Source organism: Octopus bimaculoides, chromosome 2, assembly GCF_046866305.1.
Source record: "Octopus bimaculoides isolate indiv1 chromosome 2, ASM4686630v1, whole genome shotgun sequence".
Taxonomy (NCBI): Eukaryota; Metazoa; Mollusca; class Cephalopoda; order Octopoda; family Octopodidae; genus Octopus; species Octopus bimaculoides.
This window is the reverse complement of record NC_142929.1, coordinates 85,759,062-85,784,766: the sequence shown is the minus strand read 5'-3', so window position 1 is coordinate 85,784,766 and position 25,705 is coordinate 85,759,062. Positions and strand designations below refer to the sequence as shown.

At 40.3% G+C, this 25,705-nt stretch overlaps 1 protein-coding gene across 2 annotated transcripts; it reads right to left on the bottom strand.

The window, feature by feature from the left end:
- On the bottom strand, window positions 1–25,422 carry LOC106873772 (lambda-crystallin). 2 transcript variants are annotated; one of them, XM_089347103.1, is made up of 6 exons: window positions 24,868–25,216; window positions 20,582–20,816; window positions 14,490–14,651; window positions 10,583–10,777; window positions 2,435–2,540; window positions 1–604 (listed from the first exon to the last, which is right to left on the bottom strand). In XM_089347103.1, the coding sequence occupies exons 1-6, from the start codon at window positions 24,891–24,893 to the stop codon at window positions 378–380; spliced, it is 951 nt and encodes a 316-aa protein (XP_089203229.1). In that variant the 5' UTR covers window positions 24,894–25,216; the 3' UTR covers window positions 1–377. The 2 variants fall into 2 exon arrangements, with proteins under 2 accessions (XP_089203229.1, XP_089203230.1); XM_089347104.1 differs by lacking the exon at window positions 2,435–2,540 and having other exon boundaries at window positions 24,868–25,422.
- Window positions 25,423–25,705: the final 283 nt, after the last annotated feature.

Below are 25,705 nucleotides of genomic sequence, written 5' to 3'. Positions count from 1 at the left end.
TACTAGGCAAACTGCTTTATTATATTCAGTAACATCCTTTTATGTACTAGTTTCAGATACTATCAAAGTTAACTTTGTCTTATAACCTTAGAGAATTGATAAAATAAGTAATGGTAATACGTTGGGATGTTTGATTGACTTCCTACTTCCATGAAAGTGTGACATCCAAGTAAGGGATAATAGAAAAATATTTGTTTCAAAGGAAAATAAAGAAGAAATTCTTTGCTAAATGTTTCCATTATGGCAAGTTAAGTGATTAAAAAGATAATTTATCAATTAAAAATAGAAAAAATAGAAAAAAGAAAAAAGAGAATGTTTCTTTGTACTGTGTAGTGTAGAAAACTCTGTTAAAGAGGTGTTGATAGTTTAAACAAGAACTATATAGTTGAAAATTCAGAACTCATATTTTTCTTCAGTTTGGCTAAGCCTGCCATATGACTGTCTCTCCATTTACGGCGTTTATCCAAATCTGACATTGGCACTTTGGCTGAGAGCTCCCTCTGAATACGTTCCAGAATAGGCCCTTCAATTTTTTCTGGTGGAGAAAAGGTTTTTTGCACACAGTAAATTGTATCAGCATATCGTTCAGCATAATCCAGCATCCCTGAAAAATAAAATCCAATACATTACATGAATTTTAGAAAAATAATTTGATTCATAATGCAACTAACATAAAAACTGTAAAAAACACTAGCATTTTTACAGATATGAGTGAAATGATGCTGTGATGTTTACCCGACAAGAATGTTAACTTTCAATGAGCCAGTTCAACTAGGCACATTTCTTTGTAATAAGTAGTATTGACATTGTAGTAAGAGAGGTAAGCTGAAGATGCAACAAGTGATCAAGCCAATGCACATGAATTAATATTATTATTAGATAGGCATAGCTGTGGGTAAGAAATTTGCTTCCCAACCACATGGTTCCAGATCTCACTGCATGGTACCTTGGGCAAGTGTCTTCTACTATAGCCTCAGGATGACCAAAGCCTCATGAGTGAATTTGGTAGACAGAAACTGAAAGAAGCCTGTTGTATACATATATATATCTATGTGTGTGTCTGTGTCTGTTTGTCCCCCACTACCGCTTGACAATCAGTGTTGGTGTGTTTATGTCCCCTGTAATTTAGCTGTTCATCAAAAGAGAAAGATAAAATAAGTACCAGACTTTAAAAAATTAAAAAAAAGAACTGGGGGTCACTTCATTCAACAAAAAATTCAAGGTGGTGCCCCAGCATAATCACAGTAAAAAGATTTTTAGAGATTTTTAAAATGATGATTATACATTATTATTATTGTAAAGAATAAAAAGTTTTGAATGGTACAACAATGCACTATAATATTAAAAAAATGGACTATATATTTGTTGTAATTTAGTTATCTATAGTCCAATGATATTTCGGAATACAATTCCTTCTTCAGATCTTCAACTCCCTAGCAATTGTGAACTCGGCCTGGCCCAGCATAGAGATAAGAGAGTATTGTAGTTCGCTTGAAACATTGTGTAATGTTTGTAAAGAATAAAATGTTTTGAATGGTACAACAATGCACTATAATATAAACAAAACTTTTTATTCTTTACAAACATTACACAATGTTTCAAGTGAACTACAATACTCTCTTATCTCTAAGCCTGGGCCAGGCCGAGTTCACAATTGCTAGGGAGTTTAAGATCTGAAGAAGGAATTGTATTCCAAAATATCATCAGACTATAGATAACTAAATTACAACAGGTATACAGTCCATTTTTTAAATATTATAGTGCATTGTTGTACCATTCAAAACTTTTTATTCTTTACAATTATTATTATTATTATCATTTTACATGTTTTAGTCATTAGACTGTGGCCATGCTTTGAAGAATGAATCAAACCCCATACTTTTTTTGTGCCTGGTACTTATTCTATCATTCTCTTTTGCCAAACTACTAAGTTACAGGGATGTAACCACACCAATACTGCTTGTCAAGTGGTGATGGGAGACAAACACAGGCACAAAAGCACACACAATAGGCTTCTTTCAGTTTCCATCTACCAAATCCACTCACAAGGTTTTGGTCGGCCCAAAGCTATAAAAGAAGACATTTGCCCAAGGTGTCATGAAGTAGACTGAACCTGGAACAATGTGGTTGGGAAGCAAACTTCTTACCACACAGGCACTATTTTAACATTTTCTAGAATTACATTATCAAATGAGAGAACATGAACGTAATATCTTTATACATAATCCATAAAATCTTGTTTACTGGAATTTAACAGCCTAAATCTATGCAGGAAAACATTAATTGTATTCACTTAGAATAAACTAATGAAGTTTTAAATTAATCAGTTATTTTAGATTTTGAAGAAATGAAGATTGAAACTAAAAGAAGTGATGAAAATCCAAATGTGAAAGAAACCATAGAAATTGATACATTTTGATTAATGTGTTCTTACCATTAGCATTTAAGTAAGCAGTTTCCCATGGACCAATGAAAGCATAGCGAAAACCTAGACCTTCAGACATAACTTTGTCAAGACTCTCAACAGAAACAATATCTTCCTGCAATTAAGAGAAATTAAAGCAGAAGTTCACAAGTTAAATAGTTTATATATAGATAAATAATAGAGGGTAGGTTTATTCAAAGTTATTGAAATAAAGTAAGACTTATTGAATAAAGTAGGAAAAAGTAAAGATAATGATAAATTACCAGTAAGATGCTATTTTCTCAGAAAATTTGATTTACTATGAAAACTGCAATTGATAATTAAAGAAAAAAAAAAGTTCACATAGTTAATAAGGACTGATGAAGTAGACAACCTGTACACAAAGGCTCATTACAACACCAACATGATTTTGTCATTCTAACAGAGCTCATGTCTCTCTAAGGTTATATATACCTGTAAGAGGCCGTTTTCGTGGCCGTTTTCGTGCGGGTGACACGTAAAAGCACCCACTACACTCTCTGAGTGGTTGGCGTTAGGAAGGGCATCCAGCTGTAGAAACTCTGCCAAATTAGATTGGAGCCTGGTGTTGCCATCCGGTTTCACCAGTCCTCAGTCAAATCGTCCAACCCATGCTAGCATGGAAAGCGGACGTTAAACGATGATGATGATGATGATGAAGAGGGTCTGAGCTTAGCATTGCAACTATAGAAAGTCACATTCTTTGTTTTTTTTCTGTATGTAGTAACAGTAATAATTTTTCTTATCTTTAAATTTTGTTTATATTTATTTCTATAGCATGCTTTTTCTGCATTTCTCACACTATTTATGCAACGATAAATAAGTTTTAAAAATATGAAATAATAGACACTTGTCAATGCTCTAGTAGCTGTATATACATATAAAAAGATATGGAACAAATTGCAATTTGTTCTGTCCAAGGTAAATGGCTTTTTGAGAGACAGTATAACAATTACAGAAAAGAAATCTTAACCCATTTTGCAATGATCCACAATACAATGCACGAAAACCACTTAAAAGTGGAAACTTAGATGTCCAAAGACAACTTAGTATAGTACATAAACTGATTTAGCAGAAAGAGAACATTTGGTGTGAGACTCAACATGTCAAGTACAGAAAATATTGGAGTATGTCCCACAAACAACAGGAAAATGATTAACTAAAATTAATAAATGATTAGTCAGTAGGCCATCAAACTTGGTTTATCCACAACTCTGATATCTTGATCTCATAAACTGAAACAATTTGCATTCAAGGAGTGTTTTGGGGCTTGAATTAAAATAGTTTTATATGTTTTGGTAAAAATTTCGTCTTCTTAATAAAGTAAACAGAGGCGCAGGTATGTCTGTGTGTTAAGAAGCTTGCTTCCCAACCATATGGGTTCAGTCCCACTGTGTGACACCTTGGGCAAGTGTCTTTTACTATAGCCTCAGGCCAACCAAAGCCTTGTGAGTGGATTTGGTATAGGGAAACTGAAAGAAGCCTGTTATATATATATATATATATATGTGTGTGTGTGTGTGTGAGTCTGTGTTTGCCCCACCTTCTCGCTTGACAAGCAATGTTAGTGTTTACATCCCTATAACCTAGCAGTTCGGCAAAAGAAACTGATAGAATAAGCACTAGGCTTACAAAGAATAAGTCCTGGGGTCGATTTCTTTGACTAAAAACCCTTTAAGGTAGTGCTCCAGCATGGCTGCAGTCAAATGACTGAAACAAGTAAAAGAGTAAAAGAGAAAAATGTACTGCTGCTTACATGGGCATAGGTAGTATTTCTATTAGAAGAAATTAGACCACTTATAACATTCATAGTTTTAAATGTTCACTTCTGTTTCACTTTATAGTGCTCAAGCTGCCCTTTGGATGACACTCTGGCTAGCTCCTGCTAAGTACTGATGCTGACCATAGTTTAATCAATAAGCATAGGAGCAAGGTAAATGCAGTAAAAATAGTGGGGGTCAGTGAGACCCCATTTAAGCAGCCCTTCAGAAATTGCCCCCCCCCCCCCCAGTCATGGTACGAAATTCATTGTCATTGCTCCGATTCAGTCACCAATGCTATGTATTTAGTTTAAAAGGCAGTAAGAATAGGGGGTTCAGTGAGGCCCCAATCAGGTGGCCCTTAAAAAAATAGACTCTCTTAGGACACCTCCTGGGATTAAGGGAGTTGCTGGTTTGAGTTTCGTTGTCCTCGCTCCAACAGTCTAGGAGGAGTTAGCGAACATAAAAACATAACGGACAGAGAAACATCACTTGAAAATTCCATCTCTTCATATTTTGTTTTCGACTAGCCTTAATTCTGGAAAATTTCACCACTCTCCCTCTCTCTCTCTCTCTGTTTCATTAACCACTTGCTTTTCCCATGTTAATTGTTAATTAGTATCTCACTTTATCTCTGGCTCTGCCACATCAGCTTCAGCTAAGGAATAGAGCAGCCACAGTGCTTTACTGTTTGCAGTACGCCCTTCCATCCCACCAGGTAACCACAGTGCTTTGCCGTTCACAATGCGCTCTCCCATTCCACCCCGCCACCTTTACCAGAAGTCTTTATCCTCTGACCTCTACCAGATGTCTTTCTCTTGAACACTTCTAATGGCTTAGTATACGGAACACTTTCCCCTCCCTTCCCCCTCCATCCCTACCTAGTGTTTACTTCCTGTTGAACATAGTGATAATGTAGTGAATAAAATGATGGTGTAGTGAATGCGGGTAGAAGGCTATTTATATATTTACAAGATCTGCCAAATGCGAGCTTCCTTTTCAGATGCATAATGTTGCTGTCCCCCATCCCACACCTTCCACACCCTCAGAGTTGGCACACTTAACGGCACATTGAAAGGTAAGTTTGGTGAGATTGCTGAGATGCTTGAATGGAGATGTGTCAATTGGTGCTGCATCCAAGAAGTCAAGAAATAAGGTGGAGAGGAAGTTCTGCTAGGTTCCTCACAGGCAAAGAACATAGGTATAAGATTTTCTGGGTGGAGAACACTGATGGGGTTGGGGGCATGGGTATGCTCCTTGCAGAGAAATGTGTTGATAAGGTAATCGAGGTAGTCAGAGTCTGTGATAGAATACTTAAGCTTAGACTAGTGCTGCAACATGGATTAGCAACCATTATCCCAGCTATGCTCCTCAGCCAGGGCTACTGGATGGGCAGAAAGACCAATTTTATGACACCCTCTTGCAGACTACCTTGTCAATGAATGATAGGGACCTTTTCTTTGTGGCTGGTGACTTCAACAGACATGTTGGACAACATCCAGGGAGCTTCCATGGTGTACATGATGGCAACGGATTTGGTTCCTGCAATGAGGAGGGAACCAGGCTGCTAGAGTTCTGTGATGCAAATCATCTTATGATCTGTAACACTAACTTCAGGAAATCTGCCAGTCACCTGTTCACCTACCAGTCTAGTGGGCAAACTAATCAGATTGACTGCATTCTCACCAGGAAATGGGAAAGATGGCTACCTATAAATGCCAAAACTTTCCCAGGTGAAGAATGCACCTCACAACATAGGTTAGTAGTTAGCGACTTCAGGATCAGGGTTAAATGGCTGCCCAGAAGAATACCAGCATCGAAAAGAAGGGTCTGGAAGCTTAAAGATCTTCCAAATGGACAGAGATTTAGAGACATATTACTTGAAGTTTTTGACAAAAAAGAGGAGGATATAGCATCACATAATGTGGAGGAAAACTGGAGGTTCCTACAAGACAACCTGTTGAGGGTTATTGGCCAGATCTGTGACTGGTGCAAAGTCCCCTCTTGATCTAAGGTAACATGGTGGTGGAACAATGTAGTTGACAGGGCCATTAGGGAAAGAAACAGGCATGGAAGGACTGGAAGTGTGGTGTTAGCAGGGAACTGTATCAGATTGCCAGAAGGGAAGCTAGAAGACAGGTTTACTTAGCCAGAGGGAAAGTAGAAAAACTTTGACAGTGTTCTGCATCATGAGGACCAGAGACTTGAAGTGCAAGATAGTGTGTGAGAGAGAATCATGATGTCGTAGGAGAGAAATGAATTCACATGGATGATGGCTCACTTGCATTTAATGATGCTGCAAAGAGAGAGACTTAGAGATGCCACTATGAAAGGTTGCTGAATGGGAGAAAGAGAGTCTGCCAAATGTCAATCCAACAGAGGGACCAGCTATTCGAATTGACAGTACCTTGGTAGATAAAGCAATTAAGGGTAAGAAGACAGGGAAAGCCCCTGGCCCATCAGGAATCACTGCTGAGATGCTTAAGATATCTGACAGTGTAGGCTATAGTCTAGTCACCCGTATAGTCAGCCAGGTGATACATGAAGGAGTCATACTCAATGACTGGTGTAGCAGCACCATAGTCAACTGCTACAAAGGTAAAGGTGACACATTAGATAGGAATAATTACAGAGGTATCAAATTGTTGGATCAGGTGAAGAAAGTTACAGAAAGGGTCATAGCCCAACTAATTAGGGAGAGAGCTTACATGAGATGCTGTTTTGGTTTGAGCCAAGGAGAAGCACCACTGATGCTATATTTCTGGTAAGACAACTTTCGTTGACATGGAGAGACCCTTTGACAGGGTCCCCCCATCCTTTATCTGGTGGTCAATGCAGAATCTACGGATAGATGAGAGGTTGGTGAGAGCTGTACAAGTCATGTACAGGGATGCTGTCGGTAAGGTAAGGGTTGGGAATGAGTATAGTGAATTCTGGGTAGAAGTAAGCGTTCACCTGGAATGTCCTCAGTCCCCTCTTATTCATCATAGTCTTCCAGGCAATAACAGAGGAATTTAAGACAGGATGTCCCTAAGAGCTCTTCTATGCTGATGACCTTGCTCAAATAGCTGAGTCACTACCAGAACTAGAGAAGAAATTTCAGGTGTGGAAGCAAGGTCTAGGATCGAAGGGCCTTAGAGTCAATCTAGCAAAAATCAAAGTCTTAGTAAGTAGGAAGGCATACAAATCACAAATCTCTTCAGGTAGATGACCCTGCTCGAGCTGTAGAAAAGGTGTAGGGAGAATCTTCATAAGATATACCCAGTAATGAACACAAAGAGGTGCAGCAATATCAAAGGAAGGTTAACTGGTAAGATAGTTTTTGTGTGTGGCAGATGCACAGGGGCAATAAACACTGAAGATGTACAGAAAACAGATTCCATCACATACCAGGCAGAAAAACTAGAAGTAGTTGATGGCTTCCGTTACCTAGATGACCAAGTCAGTAGTAGGGGTGGATGCTGCTACAATAAGAATAGTCTAGACAAAGTTCAGAGAGCTCCTACCAAGGGCCTCTCACTCAGAGTGAAAGATAGACTGTATGATGCATGTGTGTGAACAACCAAGCTACATGGCAGTGAAACATGGGCTGTGACTGCTGAGGACATGTTTAGGCTTGAAAGAAATGAAGCTAGTATGATCCGCTGGATGTGTAATGTTAGTGTGCATACATGACAGAGTGTAAGCATCAGATGTGATGTGTTGCATATGGATGAAGATAGATGTGTGAAGAAGTGTCACACCCTAACAGTGGAGGGAACTTGTGGAAGAGGTAGACCCAAGAAGACATGGGATGAGGTGGTGAAGCATGACCTTTAAACATTGGGCCTCACAGAGATAATGACAAGTGACCAAGACCTTTGGAGATATGTTGTGCTTGAGAAAACCCAGCAAGCTGCCAGTGCGAGTGTTCCATAACCAGCCCGTTTAAAAGTACCCTTCAATTATTGGGCAATATGCTGTACTTGAGAAACCTGACTGGCACCTGTGCCCGTGGCACATAAAAAGCACCATTTGAGCATGGCCAATGCTAGTGTCACCTGACTGGCTCCTGTGCCAGTGGCACATAAAAAGCACCATTCAGGTGTGGTCAATGCCAGTGCTGCCTGACTGGCCCCCATGCCAAGGGCATGTAAAAAGCACCCACTACACTCTCGGAGTGATTTACATTAGGAAGCTGTAGAAACCTTGCCAGATCAGATTGGAACCTGGTACAACCTCCTGCCTTGTCAATCCTCAGTCAAGCCAGCCAAACTATGCTAGCATGGAAAGTGGATGTTAAATGATGATGATGATGATACTGTGCATGGGAAGACTTGTCAGGCCAAGTGAAATTAGAGTTGTGGCTGTGCCAATGTCATGTAAATGGCATCTGTGAAATCATATCCATGGCCATTGCCAGTGCCATGTAAATGACGCCCATGAAATCAGTCGGGCCATTGTCAGTGCCTTGTAAATGTCACCCGTGAATCATAGTTGTAGTCGTTGACAGTGCCATGTAAATGGCACCCATGAATCATAGTCATGGTCATTACTGGTACCATGTAAAGGGTACCCATGAATCGTGATTGTTGCTGGCGTCATGTAAATGGCGCTATAAATTGTAGTCATGGTCACTGCTGGTACAATGTAAATGGCATCCATGCCAGTGGCACATAAAAGCACCCATTACACTCCTGGAGTGGTTAGCATTAGGAAGGACATCCAGCCATAAAAACCTTCCCAAATCAGACTGGAACCTAGTGCAGCTCTCCAGCTCATCAGCTCAAGTCAAATCATCTAACCCATGCCAGCATGGAGAGTGGGCATTAAATGATGAGATGATAGTGAGACTCATTTCACTTCTGGCATGTTAATTTTTACCATTTTGTTATGTGCATTTGTTTTAGCTATTTTATCTCCTTAAATGGGGGGAGAAAAAAGCCTTTTATTCATTCTCTTAGCTCCTTTACCAGTTTCTACTTGAGATTTCCACTAGGCAGCATAAACAAGCTATATTATTTTGCTCTCTTTAGCTCTGAGGTAAGATTTCATTTTGCCTAGACAGTATAGAAATGACCAACAGTATTGTTTTGCCCTAAAAAAAACAAAATTATATTAAACTGAATGAGAAATCATTTGCCAGCTGTTAAATTCTTTCAGTTTAAATAAATGTACATTAGCTTTCTCTCTTCAATGATGGTTATTTATTTGCTTCTACACATTTAAATCTTCAAACAAGAAAACATAATCACTTTCTAGATAAATCTTATTAGTTTTGTAAAATATGAGAATATACATTCCACAACACATCTTATTGAAATAGTGTAACCAAATTTATTATTGTTCACTGTGGTATTTACAGTGATATGATTTTTAACCACTACTGCTACAATTGACTTAACCCCTCTCTCAAAATTTCTAGCCTTGTGCTAAAATTTGAAACTATTTTTATTGCATTATTCTAACTTTTATTCCTTACTTTTATTCATTTACTTGTTTTAGTCATTGACTTACAGCTAAGTTGAGGTACTGACACCGGTTGTCAAGTAGTAGTGCAACACAAAGATGTGTTCACATACACACAGACTTCCAGTTTCCATCAACCAAATTCACTCCCAAGTCATGAGTCATCTCAGGCCTACAGTAGAAGTCCAAAGTGCTACAAAGTGGAATTGAAGCTAAAATTATAAGGTTATGAGATAACTTTTTAACTGCACAGCCATACCTGCACCAATGTGTAGAAAAATAAAGTAAAAATTGTTGTTGTTATTAATCTTTAAAATAATTCCTTGTTCTTCCTACACTTGATAACCCTCCCTGTATTCAATTTTTAAAAATTTTCTACAGTCGGTGACCCTGAACAATGAATTGGCCTACAATTGGTGAGCTGTTTCTTTCTGATTAAATACATTTATCAAATTGAACAGACATTTTTTTTGACTGGAATAGTAGCTGCACATGTTTACATATTTTTATATGAGTGGGTAAAACATTATTTACAAGCCATAAGCAATTTCTTATAGTGTTCTGGCTTTGTTACACAAACAACTAAGGAACTTTTCAGTCTGTGTTGTGATAGTTGTAATTTATTACAAATATCAATCACAACAGTAAGACTACATCAATTTTTTTTGGGTCAGCTGTAAGCTTAAAGCTGTTTCTTCTGGTCCAATAACCAGCTCAGTATTTTTATTTTTACAGTTCTGAGACTAAAAAAAACATAATTCAACTGTTGCACCAGAAAGCATTCTCTCCTCAACTGGAATCAGTTTTTGTATCAATATCACAAAAATTCCCTCAAATAAATATATAGTGATTTCAGTAAGATTAGTGTGTAAAATTTCTGCCAGTAAAAGGTGACAAATTAATGTCATATATTTAATGTAAAATCTCTTACTTTTATAAGTTGCCATGATGCCTGCAAAATAGCATACTGGATTCTGTTGATAAGAAAGCCATCACACTCTTTTTTCAGTTGTATTGGTACCTGGCCAATTTCATTCATAATTTTCTCTGCCTTATTCATGATTTTACTGTCAGTCCATGGAGCAGGAACAAGTTCAACTGCAGGAGCAAAGAAAGGTGGATTTACCTGATAAAGGAAATTTAGTTTAAAAATTAGTCCAAGATTAACAGATGAAAAATTTAGGATAAACATAATTTCACAAACATCAAAAAACTGTATCAGACTACACCATCCTTTTCAGACATTTTCACAATAAATCAGTTGTAATTTTAGTTTGAATTTTATATTATTCCAAACTTGTACTTACAAGTTGTAATTATTATTACATTATTTTACTAACAGGATCACAAAAGATCTATTTCTCTCTTCATCATTGGCTTTATCTCATATTTGAGAATTTAGTTTCTTCTTTGCTGAATGCTTCCCCTATGGTGATGGCATTGATGACTGTAGACCAATTCTTGCATAGAAAAGTCAATTATGTTGGTGGAGGACAAGGTTGATTTTGTTAAGCCTTTCTCACCTGTCATTTGATTTCTTCCTTTTCTCTTCTGGTGACTTCAAAGTTTTTGGCTTCAATGGTGATGGAACACTACCACTTGGTATGGTCTTGATCTTGTGTTTCAAATGATTTAGGCTCAATTCCAGTGGCTTTCAGTGTTGCTTTGAATTTGTCCTTGTATCTTCGAAGATACAAGGACAAATAAGACAAATAAGACTTGGCATGGGAACCTTGACTTTTCCATTCTTACTACATGTCCTGACCATTGAAAACAGTGTTTCACTATCAGTGATTCGATACTTTGACTATTGGCACTTTCCATGACTTTGTTGTTGGTAACATAGTGTTCCCATTTGATGCTCAAGATTGAATGAAACTTTTGTTGGCGAAAGTGTTCTTATTTTTGGATGTCACAATGATATCCAGATTTTGCAGCCGTAGAGTAAGGTTGAAATGACAACAGCATCATAGACTATAATTTTTGTTGCTAAGTTAAGATCTTTGTTGTTGAAGATGAGCTTGATTAGCTTTCCAAATGCCCCATGTGCAGCTCCAATTCTGTTTCCATATCCTTTTCTGAGATGCACTTGTTTGATAAATGACTAGTAAGGTGGTATTTGGGGCTGGTTGTGCAAGGACCTTGGTTTTCTTGATGTTTGTTGTAAGGCTAAAGTGATTGGTAGGTCATAGCAAAGTTGTTCACAGACTGTTGGAGGAGTTCTTTTGAATGGCAGAAGTCAGCATTGTCATCAGCATATTGAAGTTCTGAGATGTGTTGCATGTGTGTTAGATGCTTAGATTGAACTCTACTAAGCTTGAAAAGTCCTCCATCTTATTGATATCTAATGCCAACTCTTGGATTGTCTGGAGGAAGTTCATGAAGCATTGCAACCAGATACAAGGAGAATAGTGTAGGTGCCAAGATGCATACTTGCTTTCGTCCACACATGATTGGAAATTCTTCTGACAGCATGTTTTGATGGAATACACATCCAGACATATGTCATGCACTGCTTGAACCAAAGTGACAAAGTGATCAGGATATCCAAATCAATGCAGAACCTTTTACATAGCAGCTCTTGAAACCCTATCAAAGGCCTTTTCTAAGTCATAGAAAACAAAGAAAATGGGCTTTTGTTGTTCCCTGCTTTTCTCTCGGAGTTGCCTTGCACAGAAAATCACATTGAGATTCTGGTAGGATCTTTTTGATGATTTAGAAGAATCCTAGCAAAGACCTTTTCAGTGATGGATAGTAACACTATTCCTCTATAGTTACCAGGAGTAGTTGTGTGGTAAGAAGTTTGCTTACCAACCACATGGTTCCGGGTTCAGTCCCGTTGTATGGCACCTTGGACAAGTGTCTTCTACTATAGCCTCAGGCAAACCAAAGCTTTGTGAGTGGATTTGGTATGTGTGTGTGTGTGTGTGTGTGTGTGTGTGTGTGTGTGTGTGTGTGTGTGTGTGTGTGCATGTGTGTATGTTTGTGTGTCTGTGTTTGTCCCCCCCCAACATCGCTTGACAACTGATGCTGGTATGTTTACATCCCCATAACTTAGCAGTTCAGCAAAAGAGTCTAAAATATAAGTACTAGGCTTACAAATGATAAGTTCTGGGGTTGATTTGCTTAACTAAAGGCAGTGCTCCAGCATAGCCACAGTCAAATGACTAAAACAAGTAAAAGAATAAAAGAACAGGCTTTTCTATCAACTTTTTTGAAGATCATGATGATGACTGCATCTTTCAGTTTTTTAGGAACATGTTGGGATTCCCACATCTTCAGGATGAGGGTGAAGATATGGGTTTGCAAGGGTAAACCTCCAGGCTTGATCTGCTCATACACAGCTGAGGAAGATGATTTAGAAAGTGTCTCAGGAAGTCCTCAGCTACATTTGAATTTCTATTTAGGAAGGTGGAAAAATATTCCTTCCAGTGCAAGAGTATGTCTTGTAGATCAGTCAGGATGCTTGTATTGTCAGCTGCTAGAGGGGATCCAGCTGATGCCCATACTAGACCAAATAGCTATTTCATTTCAGCATAAAAATTTCTGAAGTTCAACTGCTTTTTCTGCAGTTGTCTTAGATTTTTTCCTTTACTGTTCAGGAAAATGTCAAAAAAAAAAAAAGACACTATAAACAAAGTAAATAGCAACTTAATTGGATTCTGAATTTTAGAACAAAATAAGAGGAGTACTTGTTGACAATTTACCTTGTACTTATTTCAGTGTTGTCAAGGAAATGCATCTAAACGCAATATCCAACAGAGCAGGTTTGGCTTTAGGCACATAAGATAAAGTTAATATATTAAAAAAACTTCAGATACTCTTTATTGCTATCATAACTACCATATTAAAATTTTTATGTGACACTATCAATACAATAACAACTTATGCAAAACAAAATCTATATAACAACAACAAACAAGAGTAATATAAAGGGGCACAATCAGCATCATTGTTGATGTTATTTTAATGTCTACTTTTCCATGTTTGCACAAGCCAGATGGATTTGTTGAGACAGATTTTCTATTACTGGATGTCCTTCTTATTGCCAACCCTCATGTACTTCCAAGCTAAGTGATATTTTCCTATGGTCAGTTGTGTTTTCACAGAAGATTGGAATTGGAAGACACTGCTTAAACAACAGTGATGCTCATTTGGAATTATCATGCAATGTCAAGACAAGGACACACAAACATATTCACATCCCCAAAATAATGTATTATGTGTGTGTGTGTGCGTGCATGTGTGCGTAAAACGGGCTTCTTTCAGTTTCTATCTACTAAATCCACTCTCAAGGATTTAGTCAACTCAGGGTTATAGTAGAAGAGACTTGCCTGAGGTGCCACACAATGGACAGTGGCAATGAACCCAAAACCATGTGGTTAAGAAATGAACTTCTTAAACTACGCAGTTAAGTCTTTGCCTTACAACAAAAGAAACCCCAAGCCCATGAATGGAGTCTCCTTAAATAAGGAAGGGTTACATTGGTTCATGTAGTCCTGCATATCACTAAAAAGTTATGTTCGCATCTGGAATGCCCATAATCATAGGTCCTCTAAATCAGGACTGACCTAGGGCTTAACAACAAAACAAATCCCATTACAAAAATAACAAAAAATACTTTACCACACTCTGAAAAAATAAAATTACAGTATATTTCTCTGTAACCATAAAAGAATGAAAGAAAAATTGACTTCTATAATATATGATTATAACTAAATATCATAAGACATTTGTATAAGTATTTAACTGTCTCTGCTACTCTTCAATTCTTTTGATGTTAGAACACTAAAATAATGATTTCTTACATTGGCACAGTAATAATAATGAAAACTTACAGGATGAGCAATAAACATTTGATTCCGGTGCTTAAGCTCTTCAGATAACTTTGATGGAACAATGCAGCTGGAAGAACTGGCTAGTAGTGCTTCATTGGAAAGATATAAATCTATGGATTTTAGTACTTCTTTTTTTAGTTCAAGGTTTTCTGGAACAGATTCCTATTTAAAATGGTAAAAATAAAATTGAAATATTTAGATTAAAACAAGAAGCTAAATTATGTCATACAGAGAACAGAGCCCATTCTTTTCTAAGCAGCACTCAAAGGACAATTAGAACTTAATAGGCTGAGCATTTTAAGAATTAGTATTCACTCTGCTTGTAGCATTGAAAATGGCTATCTTGGCAGCATCATGGTTGAGTGGTGAGAAAGAGCATTCAGTTGTAAAATCCTTGTTTCAGTATTACATCAGCATATATCAAGATCTGCCAATTCTATCCCTCGCATAAAATAGTGATTGCAAAACAATAAGACAAGAGGTTATGCTGTCAGAGTATTAAACATAGGATTATACAAGTACAGTGAAATCATTAATAAGTTGTTAACAGTAGGAAAGACAACTTTTAAAACATAAGCTCTACCAAATGTCATCATCATCATCATCATCATCGTTTAACGTCCGCTTTCCATGCTAGCATGGGTTGGACGATTTGACTGAGGACTGGTGAAACCGGATGGCAACACCAGGCTCCAGTCTGATTTGGCAGAGTTTCTACAGCTGGATGCCCTTCCTAACGCCAACCACTCAGAGAGTGTAGTGGGTGCTTTTACGTGTCACCCGCACGAAAACGGCCACGCTCGAAATGGTGTCTTTTATGTGCCACCCGCACAAGCCAGTCCAGGGGCACTGGCAACGATCTCGCTCGAAAATCCTACAGGAGCCAGTCAGGCGGTACTGGCAACGGCCACGCTCAAAATGGTGCATCTCATGTGCCACCCGCACAAGAACCAGTCCAGGGGCACTGGCAACGATCTTACTTGGCTTGCCGGGTCTTCTCACGCACAGCCCATTTCCAAAGGTCTCGGTCCGTAGTCATCGCCTCGGTGAGGCCCAATGTACGAAGGTCTTGCCTCACCACCTCAGCCCAGGTCTTCCTGGGCCTACCTCTTCCACGGGTTCCCTCAACTGTTAGGGTGTGGCACTTTTTCACGCAGCTATCCTCCTCCATTCTCACCACATGTCCATACCAGCGCAATCGTCTCTCTTGCACGCCACAACTGATGCTTCTAATGTTCAGCTTTTCTCTCAAGATACTTACACTCTGACGGGTATTCACATTGACATTACACATCCAACGGAGCATACTGGCTTCATTCCTTGCGAGCTTACGTATGTCCTCAGCAGTTACAGCCCATGTTTCACTGCCATGTAGCATGGTTGTTCGTACGCATGCGTCATACAGTCTGCCTTTTACTCTGAGTGAGAGTCCCTTTGTCGCCAGCAGGGGTAAGAGCTCTCTAAACTTTGCCCAGGCTATTCTTATTCTAGCAGCTACACTTTCAGCGCACCCACCCCCACTACTAACTTGGTCGCCCAGATAGCGGAAGCTATCGACTACCTCTAGTTTTTCACCCTGGAATGAGATAGAAGTTGTTTCCTGTTTGTTTGCAGTCTTTATTGCACCTGAACATCTGCCACAAACAAAAACTAACTTGCTAGTTAACCTGCCTTTGATGTTGCTGCACCTCTTATGTGTCCATAGCTTGCACCGGGTACATCTTATAGAGTTACTACCTACTCCTTTTCTACATACTGAGCAGGGCCATCTACCTGAAGGGGTTTGTGTTTTATCTACCTTCCTACTTATTAGGATTTTGGTTTTAGCTAGGTTGACTCTAAGGCCCTTCAATTCTAGACCTTGCTTCCACACCTGAAACTTCTCCTCTAGTTCTGATAGTGACTCCGCAATTAGGGCAAGGTCATCAGCATAGAGGAGCTCCCAGGGGCAACCTGTCTTGAACTCCTCTGTGATTGCCTGGAGGACTATGGTAAATAATAGGGGGCTGAGGACGGAACCTTGGTGGACCCCTACCTCTACCCGGAATTCATTGCTGTACTCATTTCCAACCCTCACCTTACTGGCCGCATCTCACTAGCCATTCTTCTATCCCAAGTTTCCTCATTGACCACCAGATAAGGGATCGGGGGACCCTGTCAAAGGCTTTCTCCATGTCAACGAAAGCCAGGTACAGAGGTTTATCCTTGGCTAGGTATTTCTCTTGCAACTGTCTCACTAGAAATAAGGCATCAGTAGTGCTTTTACCTGGCACGAACCCAAACTGCATCTCATCTAAATTGATTCGCTCCCTAATTAGTTGGGCTATGACCCTCTCTGTAACTTTCATAACCTGATCTAACAGCTTGATGCCTCTGTAATTATTTGTATCTAAAGCGTCCCCTTTACCTTTGTAGCAGTTGACTATGATGCTGCTACACCAGTCATAGGGTATGACTCCTTCGTGTATCACCTGGTTCGTAATACGGGTGACTAGGCTATAGCCAACACTGCCAGATATTTTGAGCATCTCTGCAGTGATTCCTGATGGGCCGGGGGCTTTCCCGGTCTTCATACTCTTAATTGCTTTATCTACCCTGGTACTATCAACTCGGATAGCTGGTCCCTCTATTGGGTCGACATAAGGCAGGCTCTCTTTCTCCCATTCATTCTCTTTATTAAGCAATCTATCGTAGTGGCATCTCCAGACCTCTTTCTTTGCATCCTCATTTAATGCAAGCGTACCATCATCCATGCGAACACATTTCTCTCCTACAACATCACTATTCTCTCTCCTACACTGTCTTGCAACCCGAAATACCTCGAGTCTTTGGTCCTCACGGCGCAGAACATTGGCAAATCTTTCCTTATCTGCTTCCCCTCTGGCTAAATAAACCTGTCGCCTAGCCTCCCTTCTGGCACATTGGTACAATTCCCTGCTACCACCGTTCTTCCAGTCCTTCCAAGCTTGTTTCTTTTGTCTAATAGCCCTGTCTACCTCCTTGTTCCACCACCACGTTACTCTGGGTTGGGAGGGGACCTTACACCACCCACAAATCTGGTCGGTGGCTTTCAACAGGTTGTCCCGCAGAAATCTCCAATTGTCTTCCACGTTGTATGATGCTATATCCCCTTCTATTTCGTTAAATGCTTCAAGTAACTTGTCTCTAAGTCTCTGTCCGTTTGCAGGGTCTTTAAGCTTCCACACCCTTCTTCTCCAAGCCTGTCTAATTCTGGGCACCCATTTTGCCTTGATCCCAAAGTCGCTAACTACTAATCTATGTTGTGGGGTACATTCTTCGCCAGGGTAGGTTTTGGCATTTATAAGCCGCCCTCTTTCCCTATTTCTGGCGAGGATGTAGTCGATTTGGCTAGAGTGTCTGCCGGAGCGGTAGGTGACTAGGTGACTGGCAGGTTTCCTGAAGTTGGTATTGCAGACCATAAGATCGGTTGCATCACAGAACTCCAGCAGTCTGGTTCCCTCCTCGTTGCGGGAACCGAAGCCATAGCCTCCATGTATGCCATGGAAGCCCCCAGCACGACGTCCGACATGACCGTTGAAGTCTCCAGCCACAAAGAGAAGGTCCCTGTCACTCGTCGACGAGGTAGTTTGCAAGAGGGTGTCATAGAATTGGTCTTTCAGACCATCTGGTAGCCCAGGTTGAGGTGCATAGGCTGAGATGACAGTAGCTAATCTATGATGAAGCACTAGTCTGATCTTAAGTACTCTGTCACTTACTCTAACGACCTCGATTACCTTATCCACCCATTTCTCCGCTAGAAGTATTCCTACGCCCCCGACCCCGTCAGTGTTCCCTGCCCAGAAAATCTTGTACCTGTGTTCTTTGCCTGTGAGGAACCTTGCAGAACCTCCTCTCCATCTTACTTCCTGGATGCAGCACATATCTACGCATCTCCGTTCAAGCATCTCAACAATTTCACCAGATCTACCTTTCAGCGTGCCGACGTTGAGAGTGCCAATCCTAACAGTATGGGTGTTGGGGGTGTGGGCCTGTAGCCTGGGAAGAGGAAAAGCAGTGTCGTGTACCTGAAAAGAAAACTTGCAATTGGAAGAATTCATAAGCAAAACATTACCTACAACCTGCAAACATTTCTCAACCTTAATGCGCTACCCAAAGGTAGGGGAGAGGATGGCCAAGGCCACTAGATGGGTTCCGGGAGACAGCCGAGGTTGACAGGATGACAAAGGGATGAACTTCCGGTGGAGGGGTGGGATGACAGAGGAATGAACTTCCGGTGGAGGGGGTGGGATGACAGAGGAATGAACTTCCGGTGGAGGGGGCGGGATGACAGAGAAATGAACTTCCGGTGGAGGGGGTGGGATGACAGAGAAATGAACTTCCGGTGGAGGGGGTGGGATGACAGAGGAATGAACTTCCGGTGGAGGGGGTGGGATGACAGAGGAATGAACTTCCGGTGGAGGGGGTGGGATGACAGAGGAATGAACTTCCGGTGGAGGGGTGGGATGACAGAGGAATGAACTTCCGGTGGAGGGGGTGGGATGACAGAGGAATGAACTTCCGGTGGAGGGGGTGGGATGGCAGAGGAATGAACTTCCGGTGGAGGGGGTGGGATGACAGAGGAATGAACTTCCGGTGGAGGGGGTGGGATGACAGAGGAATGAACTTCCGGTGGAGGGGGTGGGATGACAGAGGAATGAACTTCCGGTGGGAGGGGGTGGGATGACAGAGGAATGAACTTCCGGTGGAGGGGGTGGGATGACAGAGGAATGAACTTCCGGTGGAGGGGGTGGGATGACAGAGGAATGAACTTCCGGTGGAGGGGTGGGATGACAGAGGAATGAACTTCCGGTGGAGGGGGTGGGATGACAGAGGAATGAACTTCCGGTGGAGGGGGTGGGATGGCAGAGGAATGAACTTCCGGTGGAGGGGGTGGGATGACAGAGGAATGAACTTCCGGTGGAGGGGGTGGGATGACAGAGGAATGAACTTCCGGTGGAGGGGGTGGGATGACAGAGGAATGAACTTCCGGTGGGAGGGGGTGGGATGACAGAGGAATGAACTTCCGGTGGAGGGGGTGGGATGACAGAGGAATGAACTTCCGGTGGAGGGGGTGGGATGACAGAGGAATGAACTTCCGGTGGAGGGGGTGGGATGACAGAGGAATGAACTTCCGGTGGGAGGGGGTGGGATGACAGAGGAATGAACTTCCGGTGGGAGGGGGTGGGATGACAGAGGAATGAACTTCCGGTGGAGGGGGTGGGATGACGGAGGAATGAACTTCCGGTGGAGGGGGTGGGATGACAGAGGGATGACAGACGAATGAACTTCCGGTGGAGGGGGTGGGAGGGCGGGTTACCGCCAGCGAGTAGAGAGGGCTCTTAATTGTAGATTTTAAATATTTGAGAGACAACAATGCATAAATCATAATTTTTTAAAAGAGCAATGAATTCTGGGTGATTAGAATATAACGTAGCATGAATTTAGGAAGCTTAGAAAATGAATAAGCATGAATTTAAGACAACAACTGAATTCAATTGAATTTCATGGAGAGAAACAAGATAAATAATAAGGGACAAAAAACTAAAGCGCAAGGTATTGAGATGTTTGAGGCCGTAAATAAATAAAAATCTCTATCTTATCTGCATCTTGGGTATTTCGTCGTAGTACGTCAGCGAGATAATTTAGAATGGGTTTCTCATTTATATATAGCCAGAACCTGAAGACCTTAAAGGAAAAACTACGAGGGGAGAGAGAGAGGATGGAGGGGTAGACAGAGGCATGGCGGGAGAAAAGATCATCATCATCATCATCATATATATATATAAAGAGAGAGAGAGAGAGAGAGAGAGGGGGGACCAGTCAAGCAGCACATCACGCTGTAATTCTTGGGCTGAGAAATCAACACTTAAAAGCCATAATTTTAAGGAGCGATAAGAATTTTTGAATAAAGGAAAATGGGTAGTGGTGGTGGGTAGGTACCGCCAGCGAGTAGAGAGGGCTCTTAATAAAATGAACATATTTACTAATGCAAAAATACTATGATGAAAGTAAGAAATCTGGGCAAAAATAAAGTAAAAGAAGAAAAGCATGCATATGAATATATCTTATACCTGAACATAAACAGCACCAATAACGCAACTTTCTAAAGTCACAGTCTTTGATATGCGTTGATATTGCTCTTCAACTGATAGAGTGCCACGTAAAAGGCCCAATTTATCTAGATTTTTTAGCTGAGACAGGATATTTTCCAAAGCATTAGCCACTTGATCAGGATTGACATCAAACATAGAAACTTTATAGCCAGAAGCAGCAAACAGCATTGCCCAACTGCAGCCAATAAAACCACTAGGAAAAATAGAAAGTAATAATTATTTTTAATTGCTAGCAAGAAAATTTATAGAGATAACATAAAAATAACTATTTTATACAGAATAACATTCTTTGTCTGCATTCTATTTCACATATTTGGATTAATTCTGAACAATTTTTGAAGAATACAACTCATCAATAATGCACTCTTGTTTATTACATCAAGCTTTGACAATAAGAATTCAGTTTTTCAATCAATTAAACTATAACCTTTAAATTAACATGTAAGTCACTGAGTATACTAAAGACATGTAGCCTAAACATAAGCTTCAGGCTGACTCAGCATGACAGTATGTCAATAAGCTGTACCTTTGAATTACAGGTGCAAGTCACTCATGGAGTGCAACACAGTTTCTCACTGTAACCCAGTTTTACTCACATAACTTAAGTTCATCTGAGTATGACAACAAACAATTGTTGAAAATGCTATGCGATAGGATGGAACTTGTGTATGTCTGTGCGTATATATTGTTCTATTTGTTTACTTGTTTCAGTCATCTGACTGTGGCCATGCTGGAGCACCAACTTTAGTCGAGTAAATCAACCACAGGACTTATTCTTTGTAAGCCTAGTACTTATTCTGTCGGTCTCTTTTGCCAAGCCGCTAAGTTATCGGCACAAAATCACATTGACATCGGTTGTCAAGTGTTGCTTGGGGGGGGGGGCGAACACAAACACACAAAAATATATGATGGGCTTCTTTCAGTTTCTATCAACCAAATAAAATTAGAAGGCTTTAGTCTGCCTCCAACTATAGTAGAACACACTTGCCCAAGGTGCCATGCAGTGAGACTCAGCCCAGAACAATGTGATTGGTAAGGAAGCTTCTTACCACACAGCCATGCCTATGCCTACATATATATATATTTATTTATTTATGCACCCTTTTAAAGCCTAGTCAGGCTCATGGGCCCGGTTTCCCAGTTTCTATGGCGTATGTGTCCCCCCCCCCCAGCTGGACGGGATGCCGGTCCATCACAGCTTTATTCAAGAAACAGGACGAAAGAGTGAGAGAAAGTTGGGGGCGAAAGAGTACAACAGGGGTCGCCACCACCCCCTGCTGGAGCCTCATGGAGCTTTAGGTGTTTTCGCTCAATAAACACACACAACGCCCGGTCTGGGAATTAAAACTGCGATCCTCCGACCGCAAGTTGGCTGCCCTAACCACTAGGCCACTTTTGGATATCCTTGTTGCTTATTTTGATCACTTTATTTTGAAACTGTATACCATACCAAATTCTGGTGCCTAAACTTAAGTACCATATTCATCTGAATATAGATGCATATATATACATATACATCATCATCATTGTTTAACGTCCGCTTTCCATACTAGCATGGGTTGGACGATTTGACTGAGGATTGGCAAGCCAGAAGGCTGCTGCAGGCTCCAATCTGATCTGGCAGAGTTTCTACAGCTGGAGACCCTTCCTAACACCAACCACTCCAAGAGTGTAGTGGGTGCTTTTACGTGCCACCGGCATGAGGGCCAGTCACACGGTACTGGCAACGGCCACGCTCAAAATGGTGTTTTTTACATGCCACCTGCACGGCAGCCAGTCCAGCAGCACTGGCAACGACCTTGCTCGAATGATTTTTTAACGTGCCATCAACACAAGTGCCAGAAGGCAACGCTGGTAACGATCACGCTCAAATGGTGCTATTTATGGGCCACTAGCATGGAAGCCAGACAGCTGCTCTGGCAATGAACACGATCGGACAGTGCTGTTAGTGCTCCACTGGCGCAGGTCCAGTCATCGAATATGGTTCAATTATGATTATGATTTCACTTGCCCTAACAGGTCTTTGCAAGCAGAGTTTAGTGTCCAATGAAGGTGAGGTTGGCATGGGTGCCAGTCGTCGGATTTGTTTCGAATTCGATTTCAGATTTCAAATTCACTTGCCTCAACAGGTCATCGCAAGCAGAGTTTAGTGTCCAATGACGTAAAGATGCGAATAAGTGAGCTGGCTACACTTCTGGCAGAGGCCACAGATTATGCTCTCACTTGGCTTGCCGGGACTTCTCACGTACTGCATATTTCCAGAAATCCCGGTCACTAGTCATTGCCTCGGTGAGGCCTAAAGTTCGAAGGTCATGCTTCACCACCTCATCCCAGGTCTACCTCTTCCACAGGTTCCCTCAACTGCTAGGGTGTAGCACATTTTCACACACAGCTATCCTCATCTATTCTTGCCACATGTCCATACCAGCGCGATTGTCTCTCTTGCATACCACAACTGATGCTTCTTATGTCTAACTTTTCTCTCAAGGTACTTACACTCTGTCGAGTATGCACACTGACATTACACATCCATCGGAGCATACTGGCTTCATTTCTTGTGAGCTTACGCATGTCCGCAACAGTCACGGCCCATGTTTCACTGCCATGTAGCATGGCTGTTCGTACACATGCGTCATAGATGTATATATATATACATGTATATATATAGATGTATATGTATACATGTATATGTATAGCTGTATATGTATAGATGTATATAAATAGATATAGATGTACATATGTTTGTGTAGATGTCTATATATAGATGTACATGTAATATGTACACACACACACACACACACACACATATATATATATACACACATATATACATGCATACATATATAAACTCATACACATACACACACACACATACATAGGTGCAGGTGTGGCTGTGTGGTAAGAAACTTGGTTCCAAAACACATGGTCCTGGGTTCAGTCCCACTGTGTGGTGACTTGGCATGTGTCTTCTGCTATAGCCTCAGACGAACCAAAGACTTGCGAGTGGATTTTGTCGACAGAAACTGAAAGAAATCAATCATATAAATATATATATATATATATATATATATATATATATATATAACCTTCTCCAACTATAGTTCTCATATTCGGTTATAATGTCTTATGTTTAAGCTGGTTCCCATACATTTCCCTGAGAAGTTTACATTTTTAACATCGCCGATTCCTATGGATTGCATAAATTGTAATTCTTCGAAACATATGTCGGAATAAAAGTATGCAGTTATAATATGCATTTACTCCATTCTTTAAATTTATATATATATATATGTATAATATGTAAGTGTATGTGTGTGTCTTTGTCTCTGTGTTTCTCCTTCATCACTGCTTCACAACTGCTGTTCGTTTATTTACATCCCCATAACTCACTGGTTTGACAAGAAGAAACTGGTAGAATAAGTACCAGGCTTATCAAAATAAAAAAAAGCACTAGGCAGTGTCTCATATTTTTCTTTGCCCACTAAGTTGTATCTATCAATCTATCTTTTTGTATGTGTGTGTGTATATATATATATATATATATATATAATACACACAAACACATATACATGTATGTATATGTGTATTTGTGTGTTACTTATACATTTGAAAACTACTGCACCGATCCTGATGAAATTTGGAACACAAAATCCAAGCCTATGAAGAAGAGTAATGCTGTGTGTTTCATACAATTTCATGGACCAAAATTACTGAATTTAATATTTGATATGATATTTGCAACTTAGATTCGATGCATAAGGGCAGGTATAAGGCAGTATGTTTGGTTTGAATTTGAGATGGCTTAAAGGGGGCAGAACCCCCATGAAAATTCATACATTTTCGATGTTGATGAAATTTCAACTATGGGTAATTGACACACATCAAGATGTATTCTCAAACTTTCCACTTCTCATGAGGATTCTAAGACCCCCTGATGGGGGCCTTAACTCCCAAATTTTAGTCATTCTTTTTATAATCCAAAACTAGGTCAAAAGTACTGAATGGATCTTTACGAAATTTGGTAATTATATTCTATGCATAAGGGCCATAACCCCTATGAAAATTCATATATTTTTGCGGTAGATGAAATTTCATCTTCTTAGATGTGGGGACTTAACACTCACAATTTAGTCATTTTATCTAAGCAAAGACAAATGCAGTTGTACTCTTGGAAGCTGTAGGATGTGCATTATTTGTAATTCAATGGTACAAAAGTGTAAGAGTTTGATTTGAGATATACTTACATTGTGATTTCTGCAATGTAGAGCATACTTTGCCAAGTAAATGAGAGGCATCCTTGCCTCCACTGATTCAGTTGCAAAGTGTTGAGTAAAGTTATTTCCTTGCAGACCTCCTTTGAGTCTTTTTATTATCACTGGGTCACACATAGTCCCAAAGTGGTAACACTGATTTCAAGGCCTTCCCAGATGAATGACTGGTTATTCAAAGACATTTATAGATTGGAAATTTACTCTGTCCAGTTACCTATCGGTATAGTGGCCATTTGCAAACTCCAGAGGAGACACTTTCATTTCCCCTTAGCCCCCACGTTACACAGTTATTAATGTTTATTTCAGTTGGGTCACGCCCTTCCAATTGCTGTAGATCTGTAATGCATCTTACGGCTGTGCCTGTCACCTGTATGATGAGGAATTCTATATTCGGGAGTAGTAATGACTAGGGTAGGGTAGCTGACTGCTTATTGTGATCATTTGTCTTTTGGTTTCCTGTAGCTTTGCTCTCTTTTACAAACCCAGTGGACATACATATATTTCCTATTTCTAAGAAATTTGAACAATAGATATAACACCCAAGTCAAAAAGATTCTCAACAATTCAACTTCTCTGGTTGACATTAAGACACCCAACCCCAATAGGGGCCTTAACTCCCACACTTTAGAGGTCCATGACCTCCATTTTTCAGGAGCAAAATCCTTTTAACAGGTTCCATAAGACTGGAATTTTGGAATTTGCGCATAAATATCAGTAGTATGGGATACATGTGTCATGATTAGAATTTCTTTATGGTGTGTAAAGAGGAAAAGAACCCTCATCTGCAATTTTGATGAAATTCGAATCATAG